We start from the raw sequence: 23,393 nt of genomic DNA on the forward strand, positions 1-23,393 counted from the left end.
GAGCATGAGTTCATTACATTACATTTGGAAGGCAATACAGTAGGATCACGGTCCTCCTTGGGCATATTTATTTATCATACTTACTTAATCAGTTGGCACCCTCCCCACCCCTAACAGTTCATCTGCTTCTCTAGCCCAAGAACTACAACAGCTTGGTTCATTTCTGTATTCTTAGCCCCAGCACGGGGTCCTGACCGTAGCAGGCCTTCCATATACGATTTTAAAAAATAAAAATCAACTGACAAAAGCCTTGTGTTCCACTTTTGCGTTGCAGGCAAATCACGTATCCCACCCATGTCTCAGTTTACCCTTACGAAAAATATATCTACTTCAAAGAAGTTTTGTATTAAATAAGGCGATGGATTTACTAAAGCCCATTGCACATCTTCCAAGGTAGGACCGATAGATGTTTATTACTAATAAAGCGGCCTCCGCGTCTTCCCTCCCCTTCGGCACATCTCGTCCCGACCCCGCCCTCCTCCCAGCCCACACCCTTACTGCGCCCTTGGCCCCGCGTCCCTCGGGACTTCAGGCGTGGGAGCTTCGGCCCCGCGCGGCTCCCTCCCGGTGCCCCGCGCCCTACTTCCTTCCTCGCCCGGACGGACGCACTTCCGGCGGATGTGGGGGGGCAACCCCGGAAACGGAAGTGAGCGGCGCGGTCCTCTGACGGTAACGGGTTGAGAGGCTGTTCGCAAAGCGAGTTGAAGATGGTGAGTGAGCCCCCGGGGGCCCCTTGTTCCCGACGTGCGCGGCACTGTGGCCTGGCGGAGCAGCTCGCAGCGTCGCAGCCAGGCCCCTGGAGGCGGCGCCGGCGGCGGGAGGCTGAGGCCGGCCTCGGGCGCCATAATCTGTCGAGTCACGGGGCCGGGGGGTTTCGTGGCTGTCGCCGGGGCCGGGCTCCGGCGCTGAGCCTGCGAGCAGCGTTTCGGCTGCATCTTCCTCCGCCTCCTGTGCCCTCCTCGTCCGCAAGACCCCTGCAGGCGTCGGCCGCTTCGCCGTAGTTGGCGCGGAGCTGGGAGGGACAAATCCCAAACAGCAAGTTCGCTGGTGTGGCGCTGCCCGAGTCCTTGCCTTGAGGGGAGAATTTTTGGAGCCCAGAGTCCGCACCCACCCCGACCCTCTGAACTGCCTTGGTTAATGCACAGCTGTAGGTCGCGGTTTTATCACTCAGCTTCATCCTTCCCTTTGGGAGATTGTAGTGTGCCAGAAACTGGGGAGTGGTGGGGGGGAATCAGGCATTTGTTACCCCCGTTTGTCGGTATTGTTAGTGCATCTCTTCCGCACCCTCCCTCCTCTCTCTTTCTTTCTTTTTAATTTAAAAGTGGTGATATGTGGGAAAGATTCCTCAATTGCCATTGCCCCTGACTCTGATACTGCTGCTAGGCCATCCAAATCCTGAAAGCCTCTGTTGGTAAATACTGCTGATCATTGCAAAAAGGTTTCATAAACAGTCTTAATTAGTGATAATTAACTTACCATAGATTTGTTTTCCTCTGCTATTTTATTAGAAGCATCAAGTACTAATCCCGATATTTTACAAAAGGAAATTGGGAATATGGTAACAGTAGAATCCAGAGATCAGAATTCTCCTTTTACTTGTGCTCAGAAGAAACTTTTCTTATGTTCCTTTATAATAGAGCAATCTGGGAGGAAGAGAATATTCAATATAAGAAAGTAAGTAGATTAAGTAAAGCAGGAGATACATTTGGAAAGGTACAGTTATGCAACTCTAGTTTTGGAAAAAGTTCAGGTGCCTGAAAAGAACAGTAAGGAGGGCCAGAGGGGTTGTGTGCCTTGATCACAGTCACATAGGGGGTTAGTGACAGTCCAGATAGATTCCAGAATCTTTTTCGGAGTAACCATGAGACTTCTGTGTATGGGTGTTGAAACCTGTTGTGCAAGTTCTTGAGTTCCAGACTAATGACCTTGGACTTGACTTTATTCTTAAGGCATTATTGAATCAGTGAACAGTGTTTTTTTAGCAGCTTTGGTGGGGGAGAGTGTATGTTTTAGGAAAATCTTTATATGCAGAATTGGAAAATGGAGGAGTCCAGAGGCAGCAAGACCCAGTGGAGTGCTATTAAAGTGACTCAGGTGTGAGTGTCTGGACTGGGGTGGTAGATGGAAGAAATGCTGGGTAGGGTCAAGTACCTAGCCAAATAAAATACACAACTGAATGAAGAAATCAATTTAAAAAGTTGATTCTTTATTAAATTAGTTTGAACAGTTAACAGTTACATTTTTACATAAACATTTAATAATAACAATAAACATTACATAAATAATTGACAGTAAATAATTAATCAAAATAGTTTTTTGTAGAATAGTGTAAGACTAGATATCAAACTACCTGTAGCTGTTTTACATTTTTCAGCAGAATTGCAGGGACATTGTACTTGAGCAAAAAGTGACTTAAAATCAGCGTCTTCTGTTTGACCTCTTCTAATATTTACTACATTTTATTTGCTTGTTCATTCTATTTTCATTAGGCTAAAGCCTGTGGGTAGACATGTATCTTTAGCATGTGTGGAGTACCTGCCACACAGTAGATGTTTGATACATATTGGTGATTAAATGTTTTATAGTATAAATGTAAAGGTGTAGGTGTACCAGTACCAAATGCACTGAGAGTTTTTGTTTTTTTTTACATTATCCTGATTAGATATATTTATTTTTCATAGGTAGCACCTTATTATGGAAACCAAACACTTCATGAAATTTCCTTTCTTAGCTTCTCTGACCGCTCTTTTCCAGCTCCTCTGTTGTTCCTGATCCCATTTCCTTGTTCTTAAGGAATGTTATTCCCGAGGATTCTGCTCTCAACTTTTTTCTTTCTGTGCTAATTATTCCAACCTAAGGAGAAGCGTGTTTCCAATTAAAGCAAATATGATCATGTCATAACTCTTAAGAGGCTCTCTCAATTTTGGAATAAAATACAAATTTCTTTCATGTTTAAGACTTCCTGTTTTCATTTGCCAGCCTTTACTCCTGCCCTACGCAGACATATAGCCAGTCATCTCAGACTTCTTGTAGGTTGTTCATTTATACCTTTAGCTCTGTTCTTTTTTTGGAGTGTCTCTCAATCTGACAGCATTCAGAGATCAACTCAGGAAACCTTCCTACCTCCAAATTTGGTATTCACTATACCATGTATATCCCTCTACCATAACGATAAGAGTTACTGTAATTGTCTAGACTTAGTGGGCTCTTTGAGGGCAGAGAACTTATCTTTTCTTTCTAGTGCTTATATAGTATTTTTTGCATAGATACCCAGTGTGAATTTTTTTGAATTTTTTGTATTCAGTAGTTTTTTATTTGTGTTGTAGAATGCCAGAGGACTTGGATCTCAGCTAAAGGACAGTATTCCAGTTACTGAACTTACAGCAAGTGGACCTTTTGAAAGTCATGATCTTCTTCGAAAAGGGTATGCAGGGGAGTTATGAGTTTGGCTGTCACAATAAAATGTTCCTGTGAATTACTTTTTACAATTTTTAAATATTTTGATAGGCCATAAATATATATTTAACTTGGGACATAGCAGTTAATAATAACTTAGACTGGGGGAGGAGGGGAGCGGAGGCTTAGATGTTTCCTGTAGAAGCATCTAATCAAAGTGGTCATTTCCCAGGATAGAGCGTCCTCCTAGGAAATGTTACCCAGTAGCATGATTTGGAAAGATTATTATTATGTTTTTTTACAGATAACATAGCAGTTAAGAGCATGGACTCTGTGCTCAGGCTGCCTGGGTTTTGATCCTGGCTGTGCTGTTTATTAGATGTATGCCTTTGGGTGGGTTACTTAATTGCTCTGTGTCTCAGTGTCCTCATCTCTGGGAGAGGGGCTGTTTATATTTTGAGGAATAAATGAGTTTAATACATACTTAGAATGGTACCTGACATTACTGGTAAGCACTCAGTGTGTTAGCTGCTGCTGTTTTTCTTTTCTAGCTTCAGCACACAATTATATCCCTTCCCTCAATTTTCTCTATGGTTCTAAATGTTCAGGTCTCAATTTCTGGCCTACTTCTTTTTCGTGGCAAGTTGCTTTTCTTTTTAATCAAATAAGGATAATCCATGCATCCACACACCTCCACCATCCATGGACATTTTGTGTTTTGAATTTTATATCTAATTTTTAAGTATTTAGTTCTTCCTATAAAAAGACTGCCATTCAAATGCTAGTGTTTGGGGATAGAAGTAATGCTTCATTATTGTCTGCACTTTGTAGTGAAAGATGCAATTCATACAGCCTTTGGAATTGGAGATGTAATTTGATTTATAGTACAGTGGACCCTTGAACAACATGGCTTTGAACTGCAAGGGTTCACTTATACGTGAATTTTTTTCAGTAAATATACAGTATCTGTAGTTGGATATAAGGCACCAGATTCCACGGGTGATGTGGTGGATAGAAATGGAAAAGGAAAAACATACGTAGTGACCTGTATGGAGATGGAACCTGTGAGCTTGGCATTATTAGCACTACACTCTAACCAACTGAACTAACCCACTGCTGTCTGGACCAGAGAGAAACACTGGGATCTGAGAGGAACAGAGGAGCCCAGCAAGGCCTTGATAGGCCAGCCCGGAGGATGGAGGCAGGAAACCTTTGTTCCTTCAAAGTATGCCCCTCCCAGCCCAGGTCGGCCCACCCCGTGTTGTTCAAGGGTCAACTGTATAATCAAATCTGTAAGCTAGTCAGCAAGTCCTGATGATTTGTTATTTATTTTTTTCACACAAAATGCTCCTTTTTCTTCCTGGTTAGACTGTTAAGATTGCCATAAACAGAACCATTTTGAAATTCCATTTCTAGGATAATGATCTCTACAAAAACAATATTCAATAAACTATTGTTGTAGGATTTCTAAGGACAAATCATGTTTTAGACAATAAGATAGTCAACTTTATATATCTAGAGTGATAAAGACCAGTGGTCTGGTTCTAGCTGTTTATCACCTAACAAAGTACTTTGTACATAGTAGGTATTCAGTGAATGTTAAACGTACTGTTCAACATGTATTTATTAAAGATAAATTAAGTACTCAATATGCATTAGCCCTGAAGAGGCTTAGGTATTTTATATAATACAAGAAGCGTGTCATCAGAGTGATAGTCATGAACATACTTCATTAAATTTCTTCTAGATATGGGATGCCATTTAACAACATTTTTCGGAGATGTTCTCTCGAGTAAATTGAAGTCGTGACCACCAGTATCTGTAATTCTGTAATAGATGCATTTTAAAACAATCGTCATACAGTAAATTTGACTTTCCCTTTTGATGTATAGTTATATGAATTCTAATACACTCCTATAACCACAATTGAGATAACAAGTTTCATCATCCCAGAAAAACTCCCTCATGCTATTCTGTTATAGTTACATCATTGATATGATTTTGAGGTTTAGTAATGTATAATCTGTTTTAAATGTTTATTTTCAGTGTCTCTTGTGTGAAAAATGAACTTCTACCCAGTCATCCACTTGAATTATCTGAAAAAAATGTAAGTATGTTACCTGTGTCAATATTTTTATACTTTTGTGTTTTTATTTATTAATCAATTCTGATATTGAGCATTTGACCATCAAGAATTATGAGGCCTTACTTTCAATATTCTTATAGAGTAGGCTTTGAATTATCATTATACTGCTTCACCAAAATTCCCTTTCTATACATTTTTCTCTTTTTTATGGACATTGCTAAAGGTGGGTCCCCTTCTCCATTCTTCTCATAATACTTTCTCATTAGATGATCCTGTTTTCTGTTTTTCCCCTGTTGTTCTTGCTGTTGATCTTTGAGTCCCTATCTCTAGCCTTGACCTCTTTGTCAAGCCCTGCATCTCTTAAGTAACTGAGAGACATATCTACTCGCTATGCACAGTAGGTACACAGATGACTATGACATAATCCCCATGCTTTAGGGGCTACAAATTTAGTGGGAGGACAAATAGTGGATGGGGGTTCATGAAATGTCATAAAGGACCAGAGATGGAGCAACCTTGTGTGCTTAGAGCCTGTGTAAGGCTTTGTAGAGAGGGGATGGTCACTCCCGAAGGGGGAAATAGCCTGTGCAGATGTCCTCAAGACAACCTGAAAGGTATTTTTTTTTAAGTAGTATTTTATTAGAGTAATGTTTAAAATACATTAGAAAATAAAATATACAGAGTATTACTGAATGGTCACTTTGAGAAAACTGTTAACAACTTCGAATATGTATTTCATTTCCAATAATAAAGCGATAAACAAAACCAAAAACCTTGTTGTGGGGTCAGGGGCAGGGTGGGGGAATCCAAAAATGAATATAAACACTAAGAAATGAACTGTATTACAAATGACTAACATAGAAAGGTTTTTAAATATACATCCAAAACAAGAGTTACTTTACTATTTGGGGAAGATGGTGCTGTGTTAACCAGTTAACTGAAAGCTGACCTATTCCTTTTTAGCCAAGGGGAAAGGAGCTTTCTGTAAGGAAGAGTAGAATTAATTATGCGATGATGAAATTGAAGTTCAAATTAGATGAGAAAATAAAAGGGCTTCTAAGTTGCTGAGGTGCATTCTGGTTTCATGCTCAGAAGGTGACTTGGGGAGGTTGTGTTTTTTACAGACTTATTGTTAACCATAGAAAGCATGTAAATCAGGTTCATGGGGAAAAAAAGCTGATACGGATAGCTTATTTTGATGAGTAAGCGAATAACATGACAGATGACACAGTGAACCTAAAGACTAGGCAGAAACTTGAAAAAGACACATGGAGGTGAATGTGAAGTTCTGCATTCAGGTTCAGAAAATGAATCACATACCTTTAGGTGGATAAACTTGACTTGGTTACATAAAAAACAATTGACAATTTAGATTGTATGTTTGGTATAAGCCAACAGATTACATTAGCCTGAAAACAGTTAATGCAAATCTTGGACTTCATTAGTAATAAGATAGGGCTTAAATCAAGGGAAATAATAGTCTCATTTTCCTGTTAATTAGTCTGACTTAGATTTGGGCAATGCGTGTTAAGAGAAACTTTAACAAATTTGAGTGAGACTGGCCAAAATGGTGATGAGTCTAAAAATTTCATTGATCTTTTGAGACTCTGCTTACATCTACTGCCTCTATATAGTTTTCTTTAATCGCTTAAACAGTTAATGGTAGTCTCTTGAAATTCTGTGGTTCTTACCTATCATAAGTCTTCTGGCATGGGTTCTGTAATTGAACATAGATTTAAACTTGTAGTGTCATACTTACTAGCTAAGTAAACTTGAGCAAGTTGCTTAATCTCTCTGTAAGTCTTAGTTTCCTCATCTGTAAAATGGAATTAGTAAGAGACCATCCCTTGGCATATGCTGGCTTTATCATAGCTCTCCATGATTGGGAGGTGCAGTGGTGATAGTGATAGAAGATGACCATTAGCATTTATACCGGTAGTTCTCAGCTCCAGGTGATTTTGCCAATGTGCCCCTCACCCCTCCAGATATTTGGAAATGTCTGTTTGTCATAGGTAGTATTTGGGAGAAGGGTCTTTGGTATTGGCTGCTGTTGGGTAAGAGGCACTCAACGTGCTGTAGTGTGCAGAACAGTCCCCACTCACCACAGTACTGCCAAGGGTTCAGAAGCCCTGTTCTGTGTGTAATGTCTTTCCAACTAGATTTTACAATCTTCTCCAGGGTAGACTGTTTCTACTGTTCTGTCATATGTCACCACAGAATGTAATTATAATTTTCATATGGTTGATAATAATTAAGTATATATATGTTGATTGATAATTGTAGTTGACATCACATTATAAGATATGTGCATTCATCAAAGTCTATAAAATTGAATTTTTCTATATAAAATTGTATTTACTTACCATGAGGATAACTCAGTGTTTAAGGGGAACCTTTCAATTGGAACTTCAGACCATAGACCTGTAATAAAATATTGCATATTTTCCCTAAGGACCATCTGTCAGAATTTTGATGTCAAGTATATTAAACCACATAAAATTAAATTGCTAGATGTCTTACCTTCAGACTTCCATATATATATATATATATATATATGGCCCCCGGGTCCCTAGTAGCACTAATCTCAGAAAAGATACTGATCAAAATTACCTTTTTTTAATAACTTAAAAAAATCTTATCAAGAGATTGTAGTGTAATTAAAAAATAATCACAGAGGTCACTTTACCTTACTATAATTACCTGAGGTCAAACAGATCTTTGGAGTAGACTGTTTGCATATCATCCACTGTCCTTAGGAACCGTTTTGGGAAACTTTTAGAATCCATGAGTCAAGTTGATTGATTATGCCTAAAGGACATTAAGTTGCAGTAAGTTTTTAAAAAGTAATCATCAGTGCTTAGTAAAAGTATGACTCCAGAAGAAAGTGGCTAATTAGTACCCAATGCAAATTAGATGGACCTTTCGGGGTTTTGGCTCCCCCTGCCCCAGAATCAGTTACCCTAAAAAGAGGAGCTTAAACATTGTAATTTAATTAACAGGGTGGTATAATGGGTCTGATTATTTCTTTCATGCAGGCCTTTGAAATGCATACTTTCGTGCTTAGAAAGTCAGTATTAATTTTTGTCACTATGTACAACTGTGGATCTGTCCTTTGCACTATCAGTTTTGCAGTAATTCTAATCAGAAGCACTAGAATGTGATTGTGCTTTGTAAATACACTTGTAATGTGGAAGACATTTCTTAGTTTTGTAAATCCACTTTTTAGGTGGTAATTGAACACTGGTGAAGTACATCTGCATGCTGGATAAAATAAAGACATATATTCTAATATATATTGAAGAAATTGGTAAAATCTTTTTATCTCAGTTATAAATACTGAAATCCCTTAAGTATTATGGTCATATGCATAAATGCTGTTTTGAAAGAACATTAAGTGGAGCATTTAAAATTACATTGTTGTCTTTTGTAGTTCCAACTCAACCAAGACAAAATGAATTTTTCTACACTGAGAAACATCCAGGGTCTGTTTGCTCCACTAAAATTACAAATGGAATTCAAGGCAGTGCAACAGGTGAGTTTATGGATGTCAGTCATGTATATATCTCACATGTGTATTGATACCGACTAGAAGGACTTCTGATTTAATAATAGCTATACAAACCTTACTTTCTCTTCTCCCCTACAACCTATCTGCTTTGCCTCTTTTTATGATATGACCTCAATTCCTACTTCATAGGAAAAAAAGAAGACATTAAGATGGAAAACTTCAAATTATGGACTCTGTGTCTGAAAACTTCCCTGCATCCACTTTTCATGTTTTTCTCATTCTGGGGAGTTACACTGAAGGTTGAGACATACCTCGGAATATCCAAGTGGAGATAATCTAGTAGGTGGCTTGTGTGTGGCTGAGTATACTTGTTCAGGAATAAGATCTTTAGAAATGTGCTTCCAAGTAGTTAAGAACTGTCTCCCTATCTGTGCTCTGGATTCTGTTATCATGTCACACTACTGCAGGGAATTCCTTTTCATGGATCCTTTCTATAGCAAATAAATTCAACCACTCTTTCCACTTGGTTCAACTTAGCAGCAACATTAACATATATTCCAACCTCTTTAGTCCTTTAAAAAATGAAACAAAAATTGTGTTAATCCCAAATAACCTTTATAGCAACTTTTTGCTCATGAAGTGTGCTTTTTCAAGTTGAGCTTCTTAGAAGAGTTGCCTACATTTACTGTGTACATTCCTTTACATCTTATTCACACCACCTACTATTTTCTGGCTCCCATCACACCAACAAAGCTGCTCCGGAACAGTGTGGACGTTCTCATGCCGTCACTTGGCTTGGTCTCCCTGTGGTGTGTGGCACTAATGGTGCCTTCCTTCTCTTGGCTTTTTGGACATCACACTTGCCTGATGTCCCCATCCTTTCTGAAACCTTGTTCTCAGGTGTCTGTGTGTAGGTTCCTTTTGTGTTTTTCTGTTCCCTGATAGTACTAGTTTTGCTAGTGTCCACCTCCAGTCCTCTCTTTATCCATTCCTGTGGCTTTTGTTACCACGTGTATGTTGGTGACTCCCAAGTTAGAATTTTCATGAGCTCTAAGTCTATACATTTCTCCAGTTGGAAGTCCCACAGACACTTCATAAAGTTACAAGTACAGAGTAACTCCTTATTCCTCTCATGCTCTTTATCACCTATGGACAGGTAGGGTGGAAATTGGAGCATTAGCCTTGGTTATCTCGCCCAGCCCCTCCTTGCCACCTCGCACCCCCACCATCCAGTCCATCACCCGTTCTTCTCATCATACCGCTGCATCGGCTCCGACCGCTACCGTGCTCCATCTGCTGCCCGCCAACCCAGTGTGCACACTCTAGCCTAATAGTGCACACTCTTCCTACTGCTGCAGATTCCTTCTTCACACCTGGCAGAAGTTGTGTCTTTTTCAATAAATTCTGTCAGTATCATCAGTTGTATTGGCTAACTCACCTTAGAAGCTGTCGAGAACTTGTTTCCAAGGATAAAGCTCTAAAAGAGCACGCATAGCTTTAAGTCAGACTTTGAATATAAATCTTGGCTTCATCATCTACTAGTTTGAAGAACTTAAATAGACCTTCTGAGCCTCAGATCATTTGTTTTTCTTGTGAAATGGAGTTAGCAGTAAGAACAATGTAGCATTATCAGGGATGTTCTGAAGGTTAAGTGAAGTAATGTGTATGGCAGAGACTTGTTACCTTTGTTTTATGCTCCTGCTGCTTAGATCCCAGCTACATAACTGCTCCTGTTTTGGGCCTAACTTTTTGATTCCATTTACCCCAAAGATCTTTGTCTGGAATTCTGGCTCCTTTTCTGGTCCCTGTACTGTTGCAGCTCTTACTCATCAGGGGATGTGTAACTGCCCACTGCCTCCTGCTTTGGATGTTTTCTCAGTTCGGTATCTGATCAAACTGTGACTACCAGCCCCCCTTAATGTCTGGCTTAACGTAAGGGCTCGCTTGTTTATTCTTCTATCCTCCCCATTTCCTTTTTTTGTTTGTTTTTTGTTTTTGCTTCCACTTTTGAAGAACCTAGAGAAATTTTTCCATATGGTAAAAGAAATTTAAATAATTCCACAAGCCATTAGTAATCAAAAATAATTTTAGGCTGGGTACATTTTCTTGCAGGGGAAAAAAAATCCTACTTCCCCCCTTAGATTCTAAAGTTGTGATGATTACTTTAAGCTGCTAGAATCATTTAGTCACTGGCCACATACTCCACTTTTGGTATTCTTTTGAAGATATTCAAAATTTGATAGTTATCTCCATTGATTCTAGTTATAGTCTCTGGACAACGAACAGAGAACAGAAAACTGAATGTTTGAGTTATCTGTACTGTATCCATATTTTACACTACACTGTTCTGTAAGTTTGAGAGGAAGGTGGTGGTATCCTGTTTGACAGGTGAGGAAACTGAGGGTGAGACGTATCAGGTGACTTATGCAGAGCCATAGGATTTGCATAAGATAAGAAGGAAAAACAGAATTTGGATCTAGATCTCTGCCTTCACAGCCTATGCTTTCTCCACTATATTTTAGGTACCAGTCTTTAGTATGTGTATTTAATACTTGGAAAAAGTAGATTATACTAGTTTAGAATGATACTGCTTTTTAAAGGCCCCACAAGTGACTTTGATCTTCATTTCTGGTTACCACTACTGTTTTGAAGGGTTATAACTTAACTTGTACTATGAGCAATACCAAACAGCATACAAAATGTAACCAGTTTATTAAGTAGAATAGTGCTTTCACTGACTTGGAATTTCTTCAGGAATTTGATCATCCCACATTTATTAAGTAGACATGGTGTCAGGTTCGGGGATTTTGCATTTCATAACAAAGTATCTGCTGGGTTTTCCTAGACAGAAGCCATGCCCCAAAATAAGTGCATACCTGATGGGATTATTAAGTGCTAAGAAAAGCTACAACTTCAGTGTCTTTACATATTTTGAGTAAAGTTTGAGGAATTATTTTAAAACTTGGTTTGAGTCTAAAATATGACCTGGTACTTTTTTTTCCCTGGTAGGTAAATTGATACTTTTGTGAATTCTACAAATAAAAAATGAACATAAAATTGCATTCCATATATATTTCTTTCTCTTTGGCTTTTCTAATTTTGCTCTTTCATGCTTTTCTGAAGGTTCAACGTCTTCCATTTCTTCCAAGCTCAAACCTTTCACTGGATATTTTGAGGGGTAATGATGAGACAATCGGGTTTGAAGATATTCTTAATGGTAAGTGTCACTCAGCACCTCTTTATGGAGCCCCGGTAATGCGCAAGGCAGCAGCAAACAGAGCTGACAGCATGTCGTCATCACGGAGCTTACAGCTGATCGGAGGCCCCTCGTGTTTATGCCCTGCAATAAGAAAATGTAATGGCAGTAACAGCTCTTTAACTGGTTCTTAAAGTGAAAATTATTTATGGAGTTCTGAGGTTGTAGTCATTTCAGTCAATTAGTGGTAGCCATTCATCTCCTGAGGATAAAGTGTGGCATAATACAGCGTTCCTGGGTGGCTTAAACAATGATTGATTCAGTATTCAAAATGTTTATGGGATATGACTAGTTTTTTAAATGACAAGAAGAAAGTAAGAGAAAGTTTTCTTTAAAAATTGCCCCCCTCCCCCCAAAAAAGTAAATCTTGTGCTTCTATAAATGGTGAGGAGGAAAGAAAAATCTGTTATTTTTAACAAAATTCCCTGATTAATTGTATTAGGTATGAGATAAATGAGTTTTAAGTAAGAACAATACATGCAGCATCCTCTGTTTTTTCTGGTTCTGAGGAAGATAAACAAATAGAATTCTGTCCAGTATTGCCCCAGCTCATTATGCCCCAGCAGTTAAGTAGAAGCAGAGAAACCCAACGGGATTAAATTGTATTAGTTTTGCTTGGCTGTCGATGTGTCCTGGTAAGGAAATGCTGTGGACACAACAGAAGTCTGGTGAGCCTCCTCTTTGAGGGAATTTTCTGAATGCCGGAAAACCTGGAATTCTTAGGCTTTTAAATTGAATTTAGACCTCATTTAAAATTCATAAGGCAATAGGTCATGTCTATACATAGTTACTTTTAAATTTGTTATAAAAAAAGGCATTCATCTAAAAATAAACTTCTGTAATTCTGTGTAAAGAAAGGGAGAGGGACTTACTGAGTATTCAGTCAGTCAGTTATACGTCGGGCACTGGGCTAGGCTGTATACAACAGGGATAAAACAAACATCTGTGTGTTCTGGTGTGGGAGGTAAACATTAAACAGATGAAACACAAACATATAATTACAAATTGTGGTAAGTTCTAGGAATAAAAAGGACAGGATATGCTTTGTTGTTGGGTGGGAGATGTAGGCACCTCTGGGAATGTGGCACTTTCGTTGATTCCTGAAGGATATATGAATTAGTTGATCTAAAAGTAGAGGATACTTCAGCCAGAAGCAGCAGTTTGTTCAGGGTCTCTAACTTGAGGATAGCTGAAGAACTCGGAAGGGTGGACAGTCCTGTCCTACTTGTGAGCTAACAGGTTAGCTTGCCATGGTTTTGTGGAGGCTGCAAGAGACTAAGGACAGTTTGTTTCTCCCAGCAATTGCAGTAGCCAGAGTATCAGCTTTTCTGTTGGTTCTCTGAGCCCCCATTCCCACAGGCAGCAAAAAGAGTGTCAGGTGACATCTGCACATACCGTGTGTTTTCTTACAGGAAGAGGAACCCCAGGGTCAGGGCACCGGAATCTTTTATAATGGTGGTCAGCCTGCTTGTTCATGCTCCAGGGGAGACACGGCAGGATCTCTGTCTTCTGAGGCTGTTCACTGTAGAAACTGCCTTGGCAAGAGAGTCCAGAACATAGGCAGGCAGTGCATCTGCTTCCAGGACTTGCAGAATCTTGAGAGACCCATAGAGACCTTGTCTCCCAACACACAGTGAGAGTGTGTGAAGAGGGCCCGTATAGCTGGAGTGTTCAGTGAGTGGCGAGTGGAGTAAGCTGGGCTGAGAAGCTAGGCCGGTGCAGAGGAGCCAGAACCTTGCTGACCATGAAACGGAGCTTTTGCCGAAGGCCGTGGAGAGCTGTGCAATGGTTTTTAGCAGCGATGTGATGTGATACCATTTCATATTTAAAAATATTGCTATCTATTTGTGGAAATCTTTTTATATTCATTCCTCGTATATCTAAGGTAGATATAAGCTGGAAAGATCCTCTGGTGAGGTACGCCCTGGGTTTTGTCAGTATGAGACCACCACACTGTGTCTGGGTATTTCCCTTAGTGGGAACTCTGTGTAGTATATGGGCTGTTTATGGCTTTACCGAAGGGCCTCCTTGCCTTAGCTGTTCCTTCTGCTAGAGTATTTTTCCCAGTTTAAGTGTCACTCCTTTGGAGAGGACTTCTTGACCATTCAGTCTCAAGTAGTCTCTGACCCTGTCACCTCACTTTCTTTCCATCACACTTACCTGGTGTTTTTCTTGTTTCTTACATGTCTTCCTCAAAACATAAGTTTCATGAGAGCTGGGGACTTTGTTTGGTTAATTCTGTGTCCTCAGCTCCTGGAAAGGTGCTTGATCCATAGTAAGTGTTGAAAGCCCTTGCTCAGCACATTCCCATCACCTCTGACTCAGAAGGAATGTTTGAGGCTATCATGAGGTGTTCATCTGAGCTCTGTGGGGACCGAAGAACCATGACGAGAATCTGTGTTTCTTCAATTTACATTTGTTCAAGTGTTGGAGGTGGTGAGGCGTGCTCATCAGGGAAGTGCTTGGCCAAGAAGAATCCGCACATTTTCCAAGGAAGGGAATACGAGGAGGGTAACAGTAAAGTCAAAACTAGTGGCCTTCCATTTCCTGCAGTCCCTCACCTTAAGATGAGCAGACAAACCGACGGAGGGGCCCTGTCCGCCCTCACGGTCTCACAGCGGGCTGGCGGCAGAGCAGGCGCTAGAACCCCAGGCCAGGCCCTTGCCTGCGCGGTGTGCTGTGCTCTGGTGTGAGCGGTTTATTTAATGAGTACATTACTGAAGTCAACAGCTTAAAAAAAACAGAGTTTAAAAGAAAGTCGTCATTATATAAATGAATTTATTCTTTGTTTATAAATTTTAAACATTGCAGCTGAAACCCAGGCCCTGCATGATTACCCCCAAGCCCATTTCTCTCCCTCATTCCCTAGTTACCTGCTGTTTTCAGTGTGTACCCTTCCAGACTTTTCTGTGTCTTCATACACAAGTGTTTATAGTCGAAAATTTGGGCATTGCCTAGTGCTTTTTTTAAAAAAAACACAGTTGGTATCGTGCTGTAACTAAGAGTATGTGTGATACGTGAATACACTTATTGATGGAGCTTTCTGTTTTTTATTCATTAACAGGAAACACTGCTGCAGTAAACATTTTTGCCTGTTCTTTGTGCTCACGTGTAGACATTTTTTTTTGGTTTAGATGTTGAATACCTATTACATACATAGCAGTTTATTAATAATTGTAGCAGGTTTTCTTGCTCTAGAATTCTAGCTTATGTTTGTGCATATGTGTGTGTAATAGAGCAAACAACAGAGATAAAACATTTTTGCAAATTAGATTAAGAGATTGCTTAGTCTCTTAGAGATTGTTCCTATACTCATCAGGGAAGCCACTGAAAAACATAAACACTGAAAAAGGAGAACTTTTGCAATCTGTGTTTTCTTTTAAAATCATCTGTGTTGAAGTATAATTGACATACAATACAATGCACCCATTTTAATCATATGGTTCTGTGAATTTTAACAAATGTGTACAGCTGTGTAACTGTCCCCCAAAGCAAGGTGTAAATGTTTTATCACCCTGTTTCCTGGTCACTGCAGTCAGCACCCTCTATGTGCCACTCCCCCACCCCAGGCAACTGGGGGGTCTGTTTTTGTGTGTTGTACTTTTTCATGTGAGTGGACGTTGGCGTTATCTTTTTTTAAGAATCTTTAATGTTTCTTTCTGTTTGTTTTCAGACCCATCACAAAGTGAACTAATGGGAGAACCACACTTGATGGTGGAATATAAACTCGGTTTACTGTAATGCAGCATGCTGGTCATGAAATTAGGGGGCTGCATCTTGTTTATACTTGTATTTTTACTATAATTTGATGTGCACAACATTAAAAGTACTGACTTAAGAGAATTTTTGCATAAATAGTATCTGTGATCATTTGAAATTATTTGAGTCTTTGGTTTATGGCCATGTGACAGTTGAAAGCACTAAAGCTGATTTTGAAACTCCTAGTTTATAGAAAACAGTAGCCTTCTGGTCTTTAAAACATTGTTGCTAGTGAATATTATAAAACTATCCACAGGTTCCAGTTCAGCCTGTTTTCTTGGTATACCATAAATTAAATTTTGAATAGTCATTGTCAGTATTTGAGTTTGCAACCTTCATAGTAGCATCTCTCTGAGTAAACATTTATAATTGGTTTCAGTGGCAATACTTCAAATTAAGTACAAAATACGGTATTTATATTTTAGGTTTCTGTAGAGTCCATTAATACTCGTAAGAATAATATGTGCTTTATTGATGTTAAGTTAGAAATAATGGCTCTTCTTGGATCCTTTCAGGTTGAAAAGTTAAGTTCAGAGGTTTTGATTTTGGTCTTGACTTTAAAGTGAAAAATAAAATAACCTGCAGATGTTGATTAAACTACTGTACTGCATAGATTTATGTATCACAAGATGCTTAAATTTAAAGTAGAACATTCATGTACACCCACACTATGTATCCATGAACAGTACCCATGAACAAATCTGTAATTATTTAAAAGAAAATCTCCACCATGGTTTTTCTTTGCTGTAAGGTGTTCTTTATGAACCTGGCATACCAAAATCACAGATTTTTAGATGTAGTGAATGGGTCACCTTTCACTAATGAAAAAATACATTTTGATTATCAGTTTTTCAGGAGCTTCTTTATTGGATAAGTCACTGATTTGCAGGTGAAGACAGTATTGCCCCTTCCCTCTAGGGGCAGGAGGACATTGGACAGTGTCTAGAGATATTTCTGGTTGTCACAGCTTTGTGGGCTGGGGAACCTCCTACTGACATGTAGGGGTGGAGGCCAGGGATGCTGCTAAGCACCCTACAGCAGACAGAACAGTAGGATTTCTGGTTGTGTAATGGATTAAAAGTACTAGAGGATGATATTTCCAAAAACTCATTTATATTGAAACACGAACCTTCTATGTCTTAAAAGTTACTACTGCATATTGTAAAACTGGCTACATCCATGCAACCAAGAATCTTTTGATTCACAATGTCAGTAGTGTGAAGGTCAACAAACCTTGAGGTAAAACAAATGACACTTTTAAAAAAATTGTTCCTGACTTGAGAATAAAACCATCTTTGCCAACCCAGTTTACACTTAAATTATAAGAAAATACAGAAAGAATGAAAGTTCACTAATAGTTTCTAGGTAGATTCTCTTTCAACTATTAAAGTTGGAGATTTCTTCTGTCTCATAGTTAGAGGAATAATAGATACCCTTCCTTACCAGTAGAGGGTACTATGAAATTCATGAGCATGGTTAAAGTGGAAAAGGTGATGCTTTAAACACAGAAATTGATGATTATGATTAGTGCTTACTTTCTGAAGGTCTTTTTGCTTCCTCTCTTTCTCCTTTCTGTCTTTTTTGTATTTTTCACAGTGATTCTCATCCCTGGATGCACATGAAATTAGATGAGAATCTTGGGAAGAAATTTTGGTGTTAGGATCTGACTCTCAGAAACAGACCCCAGGAAATAACTTTTGTAAAGCTCTCCAGGTTTGAGAACCTTTGGTTCTTTCTTTTTTTTTTTTTTATTAAGGTAGTATTGATATACACTCTTACGAAGGTTTCACAAGAAAAACAATGTGGTTACTACATTCACCCATATTATTGAGTCCCCCCTGTACCCCACTGCAGTCACTGTCCATCAGTGTAGTAAGATGCCACAGAGTCACTATTTGCCTTCTCTGCTGTACTGTCTTCCCCATGATCCCCCCGCACACCATGTGTGCCACTCATAATACCCCTCAATCCCCTTCTCCCTCCCCACCCCTCCCCTTTGGTAACTACTGGTCTCTTCTTGGAGTCTGTGAGTCTGCTGCTATTTTGAGAAACTTTGGTTCTTATGATTTCTTTCCTTTAATTGCTTTTGCATTTATATTAGCAAATCAGTTAATTTTGCTCTACCTCAGTGCTGAAAAGTTTGATGTTTATGACTACAATCTTCTGCAGTGCTTGCTTGGAGTTGAGTTATTTACGCTCCTTCAGAAGAGTCAGCTGCAGATCTCTCTTGAGTTACATAGGTGCCAAACTCTTGTATTGGGCATTTTTTCTTTCAGATACTATGATTTTATGGAAGAATTTGTATTTTCCTTGTCTGTTTTGCTTGTGAAATAATGATCTTTGGATTCAAAAGGAACTTCATAAGTTGGTGGCTGATGAAAATTCATTTTATTAACCCTAAAATGATAAAACACAATAATTAAGAGATAGAAACGTACCTAATAAGGATGCAACCTAATTCTCCATTAAGGCTTTTAATATACATATGAGTAAAGAAAGAAATTTGTGGGTGTGTCTGGATGTGTTGGGGGTTTGGCCAAAGCTGCAGTATTTGGCACACATGGGATGGTTCACTAAATACACCTCTTCTCTCCTGCCCCCTGTAAAAATTAGAGCTGTTAGCCTTACCATTTTTCACTAATTTTGCCTTTGCAGTGGGTGTTACCATTGCTGAGGAGTACACGTAGGTGTGACCCAATGCTCTCTTGCACTGCGTTAAGCCTTTGAAAGCAGACATCCAAGACTGTAAAAGATGATCTGAGCAAGTAGGTGGCTTTTGAAATACGGAAAGACTATGTAGTGTACGATCCATTGGAATCTGCAGTTGGTTAGATTTGTTTTTTCCCCAAGTACATGGGAGCTAAGGTATATATATTAACTAGATTTTGATTTGTTCTTTCAATAAAGCAAACCAAAATGCTGTGACATTTCACTGGACTGACTTAGCTCATGATTTCAAAATTGAAGTTCAAGTTCCTTCATATATACTAAATGCTTAATTGTACTTTTGGTTTGTTTTATTATAGAGCCCTCAATCATACTGAGGAGGAGGATATATTGTTAAGTTTTTGAATAGAATTTCAGCAGGGTTTTTTTTTTTTAATCTATTTGAAAAAGTATAAGAGACTTTAAAATGTTTTTCTCTTTTAAAAAATCAAGTTTTGAAAATTTCGTTTGCTTCCAGATCTTGAATTTATTTCTGGAGCCAGTAGATGTGCTGTGTCAGATGTACTTTTTTCCCCCTTCTTGTCAGTGTCTTGACCAATAGGAGCAGGAAAAAGGCTATTTTGTTCATCTCTCTGATGAAATAGAGCTTGCGCAGAGGATCCGGCTTTGGGCCTGTGAAGGACCAGGCGAAATTGTGCTTTGACTCTGACCGGGCTTATTTACTTTTTGGGAGATGGACTGATTTTAACTCAAGAGTTAAACCGTCTTTCTTGTTTTCTGTGTTACGTAGAAAAATCTCAAAACATAACCCAAATTATATTTTCACCAACTTTTTATTCTGAAAAATTTCAAACAAGGGAAAACTGACTGTATAATACAAAGAACACACAATATAACCTTCATGTAGATTGACCAACTGTCAACAGATTGTCTTATTTCCTTCCAAGTAGACTCACGTCAAATTTTTTTGGGCAAGAACTCTACAGAGGTGATTAGTGCTTCTTACTGCACCGCAGCAGGAGCCGCACAATGTCGGGCCGTCTAGTGGTGGTAAGTGTGGCCACTTGGTTGGTGGGCGGTGCCTCCAGAGCTCTCCATTGTAAAAGTACCGGTTTCCTTTTGTAATTAGTGAATACTCTGTGAGGTAATCATTTGAGACCTTGTGTATGTCCTGTTGCTCAGTCTCCATTGACCTGGAGGTTTTAACATTCATGAAGAATCTGCCCCGGTCATTTATAACATGGTCCCTTGGGACAGAGGAGGGCTGAAAATTTCTGATATTCTATTTCTTCTACATGTATTGGCTGACACAGTTTTGTAGAGCTAGGTGTCCCCCATCTCTCAGTAGCCTGTGGACTCAGATTCTTACTGTTTTATAATCCATTTCCATCATAAGTCCTTTCGATGCCCTAAGCCTAATTGTTTTAATAAATACACAGACCTTCAATTTGAAAAGAAAATTACACTGGGGTTAAGGTGTTAAATTTAATGTTTCACCTTCTTAATTAATGTTGCTTCATGGAATAGTGAATATACATGTGATATTTTAGTTACTGTGGTTATCGTAATTATGGTCATCATATAAGTTATGACCAAAGAAATACTGCGTTAGCCAAAGGGAAAACGTGGCTTGCAAGTGGGCACTATATTTTGACAGTTTAAGAGAAGAAAAATGAGGCACAAGAAATGGTACATTGTTCTTATTTTTAAACATTTTAGTATAGAAAATACAGTATAATCTCATGTCCCTGTCATCTGGCTTCCATAATTTACTCAGCCAATCTTATTCCATCTACATTTTTTTCCCCTCAATAGTTGAAAAAAATTCGACCTCGTTTCTCTGTAAACATCACTATGTATAAAGCCAACAGAACCACAATATTATTATACCTAAGTTAACAATAATTCCTTATAGTTAATGTCCAGTCAGTACTCAGATTTCTGTTGGCCCAGTACATGTCACACTTCTTTGCAGCTGTTTTGTTTGAATCAAGATCCAAATAACTTCCATTTTAATTGGTTTCTGTGCCAGTTGTCTTTTAATGTATAGGTTCTGCCTCTGTCCCTTTTTTCTTGCTGTTTTTTGAGAAAACCAAGTCGGTTGTTCTGTAGTGTCCCAGAGTCTAGGTTTTGCTGTTTGCCTCTTGCCTCTGCATTTCGTCTTCTAAATTGCTAATTGGATCTATAGACTTGATGAGGTTCATTGTTTTTGGCAAGATCACTTCATAGGTGGTTTGTCCTCCCATGAAAAGACACCTAATGCCTATTTTGTGATATTGGTGGCCATTGATGGACGATATATAGATTCATTTATTTTTTCAGTGTTGCAGAATGGTGGTTCTAAGTCTCATTCCCTCTTCATTTTTTTGGCCAGGATACTTCCTTAGAAGGAAACTTACTGTGACCTACCATTTGGTTACACAGGGTTAGAGTTGATACAGGAAGACAGGGAAAGCATGTTTTCTTCTTATTTTTAGCCATTTTCAGTATAACAAGTTTTTTTTTTTTTAAAGTCCTGTAATGGTGATCAGTTCATCAGTATCATAATTAAGGTGCATATTGTTTTGTCAGTGTTTTTGTTTTGTTTGCTTGTTTACTTTTTTTATAGGATAAACTGATCACAGACCAAATTACCATTTTAAGTACTAGGCCTGGCTTTAAGAGGCTCTCCTTTAGTAAAGTAGACTAAATGCCTCTCGAGTTTGGCACTGCGGGAGAGAGAGGCAAGTTCAGCTTTATTCATGATTCCGTCACCCTTTATTTCAGCTTCCACTTTGTGTCACTCGTTTCTGTGATTTCGTGTGTCTGGTAACCACTCTCACTTCCTGGACACTCGGAATTCAAGAAGGGAGTTTGCCCTTCCTCCACTGTGTGTTCTCTTGTGGGGCGATAGTGCCCGCCTCTCTGCTCCTGTGCCTCCTGGGGGCAGGCATGTGGCCTGGGTCAGCCAAACTTCTCTCCTGGACTTGGGCTCGGGAGCAAGGATGTGAGGAGGAGGGCGAGGTGACTCAGCGCTGGCAGAAGCAGTGCCCTTTGTGCTGCATGATCCTTGCTGGGTCGCTGCTGCTTTACCTCTGAAGCGCCCTTGACTCTCCTGATTGTTTCCTTAACTTGTTGCTAGCTAGGCTTGTTGCCCAGTGTGTGAGCCTTTACTGTCATTCCAGAAAATCCAGTGTGCTTAATATAAAAAAGTACATTTTGTGGCCTACAACCAGGATCTCAAGATGATACAGTAATTGGCATCAGATGGTGTTATAGAGAACATATCTGCAGAGAATTATGGGTGTTAAGGATTAGTTACCAGACAGATAGGTTAGGCAGTGAATCTAGGTAGGAAATCTAGCTGTCTTTGGCAGGCAGTTGTAAAATAGCTATCATACTTGGTCACATGAAATCACATGCCTAATTCATAGAAGGGTTCTGGGCAAGCAGAATGTGGAAAAGCCAGGATGATGGGGTGGGTTGCTTCTGACAACATGCTTAAAGCATATAAATAACAAGTTAAATTGCCAGACCAATTTATAGAAGCCCAAAGAATGTAGTATCTTGTAGGTATTGTGCTCAGCAAAAACCAAATCTGAGTCTCCAGAATTAGTACAGCTGTTGAAGTCACTGCCCTACCAGACCTAATGTATGAAATTTGGAGTATTGAAATTGGATTCTTAGGACCCTGACAACTGAATTAAGTGGAAATAAGATTGAGGAAGGAAACAATGTCTTTACTTAGAAGGAAGATGTTTCTCCCTTAAGACCCTTTTCACCTGAGGGGGGCAGTTTACCTGAGAAGGCCAGTTCCCCTCTTGCCACTGCACTTTTAATTTCCAAACCCATAGCCAGTGTTCAGAGCCCAGCATGTCCCTGGAGGCCAAATCCAAAGAAATCTAACATGTAGAGGGAATGTGAGGACTTTGCCAATATACATATCCAAGAATTTCAGAAACGTGGAAGAATAGATTTTGAATGTGCTTTTAGAATATCAGTATGATGCCCTTGCCCAGGATAATTCTGGATTCACTTGACTCCAGGAGGTACGTGTGGTTTTAATATTTTGCAAAATTGTGTTATACACAGGCCCACTCTAAGTGAAGCTACGATGCCAGCAGTCCTTTGCATAGTGTAGAGCAGTAGTAGTTCTCATGCGTTTTCGTGCCTCAGAATCGTGGAGGGCTCTTAAAAAACACAAATTGCAGAGTTGTGCTTCTAGAGTTTGTGATTTGGGATGTTTTTCTGAAGCCTGAGAATTTTCCGTCTCTAACAAGTTCCCAGGTGGTCAGTGATGCTGCCGATCCAGGGACCACACTGAGAGCTGCTGGGCTTGAGGAGGGAATCAGGCACTTTGAGAGACAGAAACTTTGGATTTTTTTGGTTTTCCTTTTTAAACCCTTATTTCACTGGCCACCTAACTGTCCTTCCCAAGCTAAGCTAGACAACTGTACCTTTTACCAAGGACATCAAACATGTCAGTGCTGGCTTAAAGCACTGATAGCATCTTAGTTAGCATTATTGTGGTATAATATACAGGAAATCAATGAACATCCTTACCTTATTCCCAATCTTAGGGGGAAAGCATCCAGTCTTTTTCCACCATTAAGTGTCCTGTTAGCTCTATGGCTTGTTTGTTTTTTGGGGTTTTGTTTTTTGATTCATGCCTTTTATCAGCTTGATCCCAGTTTCTTGGGAAGTTTGATCATGAGTGGATGTTGAATTTTGTTAAATGCTTT

General features: G+C 39.3%; 1 protein-coding gene across 1 annotated transcript; it reads left to right on the forward strand.

Annotated features, from left to right (window-relative positions):
- The first annotated feature begins 574 nt into the window (after positions 1–574).
- Positions 575–16,741, forward strand: POMP (proteasome maturation protein). The gene is made up of 6 exons (XM_037003916.2): positions 575–710; positions 3,327–3,424; positions 5,443–5,503; positions 8,913–9,014; positions 12,114–12,207; positions 15,920–16,741. Exons 1-6 carry the CDS (start codon positions 708–710, stop codon positions 15,985–15,987), a joined length of 426 nt encoding a protein of 141 aa, XP_036859811.1. The 5' UTR covers positions 575–707; the 3' UTR covers positions 15,988–16,741.
- Positions 16,742–23,393: the final 6,652 nt, after the last annotated feature.

The sequence above is a fragment of the Manis javanica genome, chromosome 1 (genome assembly GCF_040802235.1).
Source record: "Manis javanica isolate MJ-LG chromosome 1, MJ_LKY, whole genome shotgun sequence".
Classification (NCBI taxonomy): domain Eukaryota; kingdom Metazoa; phylum Chordata; class Mammalia; order Pholidota; family Manidae; genus Manis; species Manis javanica.

Bases quoted from the DNA above. Each gene is read 5' to 3' on its own strand.
- POMP (XM_037003916.2), top strand. The intron at 9,015-12,113 runs GTGAGTTTATGG...GCTTTTCTGAAG, and splicing joins AATTCAAGGCAGTGCAACAG to GTTCAACGTCTTCCATTTCT. The intron at 12,208-15,919 runs GTAAGTGTCACT...GTTTGTTTTCAG, and splicing joins GTTTGAAGATATTCTTAATG to ACCCATCACAAAGTGAACTA.